Source organism: Gastrolobium bilobum, unplaced genomic scaffold, assembly GCF_033153095.1.
Source record: "Gastrolobium bilobum isolate Gb01-03AN ecotype WA unplaced genomic scaffold, APGP_CSIRO_Gbil_v1 utg6459, whole genome shotgun sequence".
NCBI classification, from domain to species: Eukaryota; Viridiplantae; Streptophyta; class Magnoliopsida; order Fabales; family Fabaceae; genus Gastrolobium; species Gastrolobium bilobum.
In genome coordinates, this window is record NW_026895412.1 from 129040 (window position 1) to 138636 (window position 9597).

At 32.1% G+C, this 9597-nt stretch overlaps 2 protein-coding genes across 2 annotated transcripts; both read right to left on the reverse strand.

Annotated features, from left to right (window-relative positions):
• Positions 1-1616: 1616 nt before the first annotated feature.
• Positions 1617-2875, reverse strand: LOC133310134 (uncharacterized protein At4g04775-like). The gene is made up of 3 exons (XM_061511031.1): positions 2705-2875; positions 2305-2636; positions 1617-1701 (listed from the first exon to the last, which is right to left on the reverse strand). Exons 1-3 carry the CDS (start codon positions 2873-2875, stop codon positions 1617-1619), a joined length of 588 nt encoding a protein of 195 aa, XP_061367015.1.
• A 1059-nt stretch (positions 2876-3934) lies between these two features.
• LOC133310154 (cytochrome b5-like) lies at positions 3935-7356 on the reverse strand. The gene is made up of 3 exons (XM_061511053.1): positions 7267-7356; positions 6382-6448; positions 3935-4185 (listed from the first exon to the last, which is right to left on the reverse strand). The coding sequence occupies exons 1-3, from the start codon at positions 7351-7353 to the stop codon at positions 3935-3937; spliced, it is 405 nt and encodes a 134-aa protein (XP_061367037.1). The 5' UTR covers positions 7354-7356.
• Positions 7357-9597: the final 2241 nt, after the last annotated feature.

Consider the following 9597-nt stretch of genomic DNA (forward strand, 5'->3'; position numbering starts at 1 on the left):
TCAACCATAATAAGTGATAATTTATACTTTCTACCATGCTATTTTGTTGAGGGGTGTTTAGACTCCTTAGTTATTTGTCTTCGTGCTTTCTAGATGACTTTTGTTTGACAAGGGTAAAAAAGGAGAAAAAAGAAGAAGAAACTAGCCTATTTGATTGTGTGATGTTTTTTTTTTTTTTTTTTGTTCTTGAAAGGTGAAACTATTTTGTAAAGTAGTTAATAAAATAAATATTTTCTATTTTTTGTTTTATTTTAAAAGTTAAAAGTCAAAGTAGAAAACAAAAACAACTAAACATGTTATCTAAATTTAATTCTAAAAACTAACAAGTAGATATAATTTTTAAAACTGCTTTTTCAAAACAAGCATTGTTAAATAAGTTTTTTTGTTTTTTATTCTAAAAATTAAAAAATTATTTTTGAAAACATGATTCAAAGAGACCCATAACTCCAGCTTTTTTAATGGCGAAAAATGGCGTGTTATACTTGTTCTCTTTCAGGAGAATGGTGGGCAAAATATGAATATTGAAATTCAATGGTGATAGAAACCATTATAGGTGCTCTTGGAGTACATTACTACAATGCCACTTGCAACGCCTATTCTAATTGTTAAGTGAAGATGAAAGAAACAATAAATAAAATTTGAGTGAATACCCTTTTTAGTCCCTGGAAATATTTGCGAAGCACAATTTAGTCCCTCGGTTTAAAAAAGTCACATTTCAGTGTTTCATTTAAAAAAAAAAGGGACACGTTTATCCTTCTGTTAAGTGGAAAGTGACGGCCCTGTTGACGGACGCCACCTGGAACGTTAAGTGGCTGAGTCACTAACGTCCTGCCCACGTGGAGAGAAAACGACGTCGTATTGATAGCTGCCTTGTGTCTAGTTGGATGTTTGGACATGTGACCGTTGCATGAAAGGGTGAGTGACCCAATATAGTCCCTGTCAAATTTAGAACCCTAAATCAGCCTAAGAATAAAAAAAAACCCCAAAACACATTTTGTTGAAGATTGAATAGAGTGTCAAGTAGAAGGTGTTTACTGGCTATTTTCTGGTGCGTAGAAGAAGATGACTATGTTATCTAGCTTGGGGGATCAAGTTTTCTGGTGCATTTGGGAGTAGAACAACCTGACGGAATTTTGGACGAAGGTGCAAGATGTTGTTCAGCAAGATCTGAGTATGAAGGTGCAGGAAAGAAAGCTGTGATGATTGCAATGGTTGTAACAATGAAATGCATTGTACGAAATGTAGTTTTTCTTGAATGAAATTGAATGACTTGTTGACCACTGTGATGAATAATGTTAAGAAGATGCACTTTTGGTCCCTGGATATTGGAACCTAATGATATAAACTAGAACCCAATTGAGTCCCTGGATATTGGACCCTAATGATATAAACTAGAACCCAATTTAGTCCCTGCATTTTTTTATCGAGGGCCAATTAGGTCCTTGAAAAAATATATCGGGGCACTTTTTGGTCCCTGACAGTTAAAATTTGGACATGACCTGTTTAGACTAAATTGGACACAAGCTGCAATTCAAAAGTTGTTCATCACAAAGACATAATGCAGCAATTCAAAAATCAGCAAGCTGCAGCAATTCAAAAGCTGCAATTCATACAAGCTACAATCCAAAAATTGGACATGAACACATTGCATTCAAATTTGTCCAAACAGCAACGACCAAACAGTACCCAGAATTGGACCACCTGCATTGTAGCCAGAATAAAAAAGATTCATACACAAATTAACAAATCAGCATACAGATACAGCTTGCAGCAATGGGAAACAACTGATATAAAAAAGAAGTTGTAGTCAGTTACAATTGCATACCCTTCCATCATTACATACCACTATCCACTTCTCATTCTCCCAGATGCAACAAAGATTTGGCTGGATATTTCACTACATGCAACTGTCATTTATATGTAATGTCCATGCACCACCACATAAGGAATGTCCACCCTCAATATACAGATAAAAAAAGCTTATGCCCCATCATGACAGTGTAATCATAACAATATTAAACTTCATATGTTCATTGCCATGTGGGCTGTATTACTCCAAAACTCAATAACAATTGCTATTGACATATTCTTAGTATATCATGAAAGGGTTGAGTATTACACAATTTCACATTTTATAGCACATAAAACAGAAATACAAAGCCATATAATCATGGCATCTTGTGAATTTTAATCATCACCAAACAGAACTACATTGTCATTACATTTCATTGAAGAAAAAAAACATTTCGATCACTACATTTAATTGTTACAACAATTGCAATCAAAAAATAAATCATCAAAAACCCTACACAAGTAGCAACTAAGACCCTAGCTGCCCTACCAACATGCCTAATTTCCTTGTCCATCCTATCTAACTCCTCCACCATCTTCAGGTATAGCTCATTCAGCTTTCTTTTCTGCACCTTGATATTCAGTTCTTGCTCACTAATCTTCACACCATGGTCATTCAACTTAGCTTGCAATTGGTCACTGATTATCATGTCCACATGCTTCAGCTTGAAATCCATTTCAGCAACATCCAACTCCACCTTGTTGATTCTTCCATCTTCAAGCTCCAAGCTTTCATTACATACATCATCTACCCATCTAAAAAAATTACAAAAGGGCTTCTTATCCTGCCAAAATTTCAGTCCACCGTAAGCAAATATTCCAAGTTATCAAAACTCAATTTACAAATGTATACCTTGAAATTAGGGCACCCAAAGAATGCCCTATTTGGGTTTCTCTCTGTTTTGGAGGTATAGACGATTGTTTGCCTCCCACATTTGCACCTTCGACCGCCAGGTAGTCCCTTTGTTCTACAACTAAAAGGCGTACTCCCACTTGATCCCCCCAAGCCAGATGACATACTCATCTTCTTCTACGCACCAGAAAATAGCCAGTAAACACCTTCTACTTGACACTCTATTCAATCTTCATCGTGGGGAGCTTTTGGGGTTTTTTTGTTCATGGCTTAGGCTGATTTAGGTTTCCTAATTTGACAGGGACGAATTTGGGTCACTGACCCTTTCATGCAAGGGTCACCTGTCCAAACATTGGGATAGACACAAGACATCCACCTAAACGACGTCGCTTTCTATCCAAGTGGCCAGGACGTTAGTGACTCAGCCACTTAACGTTCCACCTGGCCTCCGTCAACAGGGCTGTCACAATCCATGTAACAGAAGGACAAACGTGTCCCTTTTTTTCAAACATTAGACACTAAAATGTGACTTTTTAAACCGAGGGACTAAATTGTGCTTCGCAAATATTTCCAGGGACGGAAAAAGGTATTTACTCATAAAATTTCATAAGTTTTTTAGGGTATCAATGGATTCAATGCCGGTTTAATTCGATTAAAGCACTATACTATTCATATTGAAAAATGTTTCATTATTCTTTTTTCTACCATTATGGTAACAATTTTACCCGGGAAAATGAAAACTCAATCTGCTTTCGAAATGTAAATTTATATAACTAGAGTATTGAGAATGAGGCAGGATATTTGACAGCAGTGTTAAATTTGAGATTTGACACCTCATCTGAGAGCCGTTAGATCAAAAAAAATAAAAAAAGATCAATGATGTCACATGTTTACAAATTAGAGTAGTTAATCTTTTTTGATATAACGACTTTCAAATAAGGGGTCAAATTTTAAATTTGACATTAGTATCAAGAGATTCTACCTCATCGAGAATATAGTACAATTTAGTTTTTAAAACTACAAAAATTCATAAAGAGCAGATAACTGTTCAAGTAGAATCCAAATACAGAGAAGACAATAAGAAATTCAACAACAAACGACACTTAAAAACAAGAGTGGTATGTCCTATTGACCCCTGAAAATTGTAGTTGGAAAGAACAAAGCAAACAAAATTATAACATTAATATATTATTGTAAATGTATATTCAAGTGCTCTTGCAGTTTCAATGACTACGTTGATTTGTTGTAGAAACGAAAACCAATTGCCAAACCCAAGATAATCAGGGGAACTAGAAACTGGAGCATCTTGATAATAAACCCTGGGTTCTGGTCCTGATTAATTTGAGGTTGTTTTGGAGGAGTGTTCTTAACCTTAGCGGGGATGGTTGCTGAATCAATGTCTCCAACATACATGTCATCTAACATGGCTCTAGCACTGTTACTGTGACCAACATCCTCAAAGTCATCAGTTGCATCTTTCCCTACAAACAAGTGACATTTGGGCTATCAAAAGGCATTATTTGCACTCCGGTGAGAACTAAGAGGGTAAATATGAAGTAACGGTAAAGTTGCTTCTCTTTGATCGAAAGGTTATTTGAATTCAAAAAAGAATTTCTTTGCAAATATACAACCGTAAAATTGTTATAAGAATTGTCCTCAACCGTACTTGGTCAATGTTTAGAATCTGATTGATATTTTTTTAAGGTTAAAAGCTACTTTAAGCTGAAGTTAAAAAAGAGCTTAAAAAATAAAGTTAAAAATTGTTTAGTGATTTTATATAAAGTTGCTCTAATAACTTTAAAGGAGAGAAGATGAAATAATTTGTCATTTAGATAAATTATTAGGATAAGAAATAAAATTTATTAATACAAATTTAAAATAAGGGTAAAATTATATAATAAATATTAGCACTATAAAAAACTATCATATAGCTTTAAAAAAATCTCTCCCGAGAGTTTTTAGCTTTTAGCCTTTTTCTTTATTATAAAAAGAGATTTGCATTCATCATGCAATATAACACAAATTTTTTTTCTACACACACAATATTTTATGGGGCCTGCACTTTTTGAAGCAAAAAAAGAAAAAAAAACTAAGACACGCAAAACGAATCTCTATAACATTACACAATCACTTTTCCTACAACATAATTTTTATAAAACCCTTAAGCTCTTATTATATTCAATGGTGTAGTTTAGTTGACAACATAGGCTGAGTAGGTAAGGAGAGAATCATAGTTTGATCCCTACTAAATACATCTTTAGGGAGAGAGAAGAACTTTAATAGTGACTAAGGGCCTGATTGATTTGTGTTTTCAATTTTTTTTTTAGTTTTTAAAAACAATAAAACAAAAAATCTTGTTTGAAAACCTGTTTTCATGCATCCTGTTTTAAAAATCGTGTCTGCTTTTTAGTTTTGGAAATCGGAAAAGCAAAACAAGTTTTACATGTTTTCCAAAGTTGTTTTGTGCTTTTTAGTTTTGTGCGGTGGCAATTTGGTAAATAAGGGGATTCATTAATGACATTTTCGTAATTAAATCAATTTTTTTATTTTAAATTATTTTACGGTGGCATTTTTGTAAATATGAGAATTCATTAATGGCATTTTTGTAAATAATTACATCTTCTTTATAACTTTTAAACTAACCATATTCAAACAAGTTTTATTATTTTTTTACTCTCAAAATCAGTTTTCAAACTTCATTCTTAAAACAGTTTTTAAAAACAAAAAAACAAAAACACATTCAAACACACCCTAAGTTTCGACTTAGAATTAGCCTTGTAATTGATTCAAAAAGTTAAAATTTGTGGGAATACTCGGATGACTGACTCGTCTCAAGAAGGTAATTAAAGTCGGTATATAAAAAAAACTCTTTTTGTAATAAGGACTTTTATAAAATTATATTTGATTAAACTAAAGAGAAGAAACACTAAAATTAACACATATCAAACTAGAGGTGGCAATATGGATTGAGCCTGGTGAATCAACCCGCCAACCCGCCAAAACGGGACGGGTTGGGTTGAGATTTTCAACCCACCAACCCACTTCAACCCGCCCCGCCTAGAAGTGGGTCAAAACGGGTTCAACCCGCCACGGGACCGGTTGACCCGTTGGGTTATAATTTTTTTTTTTTTTTTTTACAATTAGGTAGTATTTCATTTGTCATTAAATTTTTTTGATATCCAATTTTTTTTTTTATCTTAATACTTCTTAGAAAAGATAAAGAATAACAATTTTATTTATGACAAATGTTATCTATATATGGAGATAAATGAGTTCCTAAAGAATGTTTGACAAAAATTATTATACATTTAAGATTGAGACTGAAAAAAATTAAGAAAAGTGTGAAATAAGATAAAATAATATTAGAAAAATTCATAAAATTAATTTTTTTTTAAATATTAATTAAATTTTTTTTTTAATTAGAGGGTTGGTGGGTTGACCCGCCAATCCACCATAAAACAGGGTGAGTTCAATTTTTCAACCCATATTCAATGACGAGCCAACCCGTCCCGCTCCGTTTTTGACGAATTGATGGCGAGTCGGGGCGAGCCAACCCAAATTGCCACCCCTGTGTGAAACTGGTACTTTGTGGGAAGTGGTTAATTTTTTTTATCTCACTTAGGTGAGACCAAGAGGTGTGTATAAATTAAGTGCATTGAGTACTAGATATTTAATACCTGTGGAAGACAGCATGACGTCATCCCCACCAGGGTGGTCATCTAAGAATTTTGTGACATTATAAACCTGTTCCAATGAAAAGTTATGGCAACTTGAAAGATATTGATCAGAGCCCACATTAAAGATTTGATCTAAGGTGAAGTATCTCATACGAATAGTACTTTTTTGTGTGTGGACAATATACGAATACTTTCAAAACTATTGTGTATGCTTTGAATAACAGAGCTAGGTGCAAAACAGCATAAATGCAGTGTTATAATTGTTTGAAAGATTCCAAATTGAAGTTATTCCTTAACCAAATCCATTCCTTTCATAATCAAATTTATGAGATTCTCTCCACAAAAAGTATATATAGTGATATCAACTTTTAGAAACAGACATTGAAAGTTACTAGAGTTAGCCGAACGGTGAGGGATGTGGTTAGTTATGTTAGGTGATGTGTATTCTAATCCTTTTTTATGTATCGAAAAAATAGAAACACGACACGGATGATTCATAACACCATCAATCCAATTTTGATTTGCTTGAAATTCTTGTAGAATATAGAGACAGGAAAATTGAACAGGCAGAGAACTAATTCCCAAAAGAATCAACCTTACAGAGAGGAATTCAAAAGTAACAGGAATCCTAATACCCATTTCAAAATAAGGTTGTTGTAACAAGCAAAAGTAACCCACCTCACAAATATCCAAATAATGAGACAAAAAATACCATTCATACAAACATACAATGTAAATCTCATCAGATCCAACTGAACCATTGCATGATTCCATTCCTGGTGAATTTTCAAAAAAAAGAATCAAACAAAAAGAAAAAAGAAAACCCAGATTGTAGAATTACAAACAAATTTGCATCCATCCATATATTGCTCACATTGCACATACCTTGCCATCAATGATAAGCCAGCAATCTTTTTTGGTATTATGCTCAGATACCTCAGCCAAAGTGTAATCCTTGCGCTCTCCACCCATTTGTCTAAGGAGAGCAATACAATGTTGTCTCTTCGAAGATATTAATGATTATGAATATTGTGGTACCTTCTGTTCAAAGGTCAAGACTTAAGAGGATCTGAATGCGAGGAACATGGAGATCTGTGAGAATAACAAATGGTTGGTGGGTTATGTACGAGGTTGATGAGTGTGAGAGATGCTTATGTCACCAACTATTGGACATTTTATAAACGTGTATAATCTATAGAGTATGATCAAGCACCAAAAGGGTGCGAACTTTAACTCACCCACAATTAGGATGTAAACGGATGAGGCCAGCTTATTTGAGCTTACGATATAGCTTATATTACATCAGATTTAACTTATTACAAATAATAATATCCAAAAAAAAAATTATTACAAATAATAAAATAGAACAAATTTAGGCTTTTAAAAAGACCTATTTAGAAAACAGGCCATAGATTGTTTTTATATATCGGACCTATATCATATTATTTATTTTAAATAAAATAAATGTTTAAATAAATATTTTTATTAATAATATTAGATAATAAAATAATATTATTTTAATTATTCTTTTATTTGTTGAATATTTAATAAGCTTAATCATGCTAACATGCCTAAGTCAATGCTTTTATTTTTTAAATATAAGTCCAAACAAACTTATAAATTTTGGCTTATACAGACTAACATGCCAGGCCAAACCCAATACTTTTTACACAAGTCTAGTCTATTTAAGTCAAAACCTAATTTACTCTAATCTATTTACACCCCTACCCACAATGCCTTTACATCCATTTTAAAAATGGCACTACAATTTTTGTGATTGAGGGTAAAATATCAAAGTTACCAGTAAAATAAAAAATAATAACAGTGAATAACTCTTATAAGTATTTTTTTAGGGAAAAACTAACTATTAGAACTAATAATTTATTGGGAAATATTATACTTAGTACTATTTTTTACTATTAAATTCTAATCTTTGATTTTCGTTAATCTGATGATTATAATTTATTAGATCATATTTATTGATTAATTATTAATTCTTAATAAATTATAATCGCTAGATTGATGAAAATTAACTGTTAAATTTTGATAGTAAGATGTAATGAGAAAAAAGTACTAAGTAAAACCTCTTCTGAATTTATTATTATTAAACAAATATTATTTTAATGTATAACAATACTATAATTAGAGTTTATTGTCTGTCTTTGCGTAGGATAAAAACGACTCTTCGTTATCTCCTCAATTCTCTCTCTAGTTAGGTTTATTTTCCATATCGTCTACGGACCGAATAAACCCGAATAATCTTGTGCATCTCCATTCTCTTCAAAAATTGCCACTTTCAGTAATTGAACTCGCTATCCACTTACCATCGACGAGTGACTATGCCTAATAACAGTGCTCCTCTTACGGTTGGTTGCAATGTTTAATTGTCTCATTTTTTGCATTTCAAGTGTTTGATAAATTTCATGTTTCAACATATGGTGTTCCATACCCGATTAACATTTCCGACACAAGTCTTGCACGGTCAAATTGTATTTTTGTAAAAAAATTATAATTTTTAAAAAGTTAAAAAATATGGGAAGGATATTATAACAATCAAGTTATGTTACTACCAATCAATCTCACCGTTAGATCGATTATGTTGATCCAACGGTTATATTTATTTCCATCTTTGTATGATCATGATTCTCTATATTTAATACATTATATTTATTTCTATCTTTGTATGGTTATGATTTTCCATATTTAATGCTTTCACTTTAAATATGGGGAATCATAACCATACAAAGATAAAAGTAAATATAACCGTTGGATGAACATAATCGATCTAACAGAGAGATTGATTAGTAGTAATAACATGGTAGTAACACAACTTGTTTGTTACAATATCCTTCCCGAAAAAAATATTTAGTAAAAGGGAATAACATCTGTCATTTTAAAGGATATAAGCTTATATCCTTTTAGATCATAACCGTTGATTTTCGTCCATCAACGATTATAATTTATTGGATCAAAATTATTAATTAATTAATAATAAATTTGCCCATTAAGTTTGGTCCAATAGATTATAACCGTTGATGGACGGAAATCAACGATTAGGATCTAAAATGATATAAGCTTATATGCTTTAAAAAAATAGATGTTTTTCCCTAAGTAAAAAGTTAAAAAAAGTTAACATTTAATAAAATAATTTTTTTTAATAAAAACATAACTCTCTCCTCCGATTAGGATTTAGGTCTCTTCTCTGCTGCCTCTGCT

What these genes read in the sequence shown, in the direction of transcription:
- LOC133310134 (XM_061511031.1), bottom strand. Translation starts at nt 2,875, where the DNA reads ATGAGTATGTCATCTGGCTTGGGGGGATCAAGTGGGAGTACGCCTTTT. An exon ending in TTGGGTGCCCTAATTTCAAG is followed by an intron (nt 2,637 to 2,704) that starts GTATACATTTGT and finishes AAATTTTGGCAG; the next exon opens with GATAAGAAGCCCTTTTGTAA. An exon ending in TTAGTTGCTACTTGTGTAGG is followed by an intron (nt 1,702 to 2,304) that starts GTTTTTGATGAT and finishes GCTACAATGCAG; the next exon opens with GTGGTCCAATTCTGGGTACT.
- LOC133310154 (XM_061511053.1), bottom strand. Translation starts at nt 7,353, where the DNA reads ATGGGTGGAGAGCGCAAGGATTACACTTTGGCTGAGGTATCTGAGCAT. An exon ending in GGCTTATCATTGATGGCAAG is followed by an intron (nt 6,449 to 7,266) that starts GTATGTGCAATG and finishes TCATTGGAACAG; the next exon opens with GTTTATAATGTCACAAAATT. An exon ending in CGTCATGCTGTCTTCCACAG is followed by an intron (nt 4,186 to 6,381) that starts GTATTAAATATC and finishes ACTTGTTTGTAG; the next exon opens with GGAAAGATGCAACTGATGAC.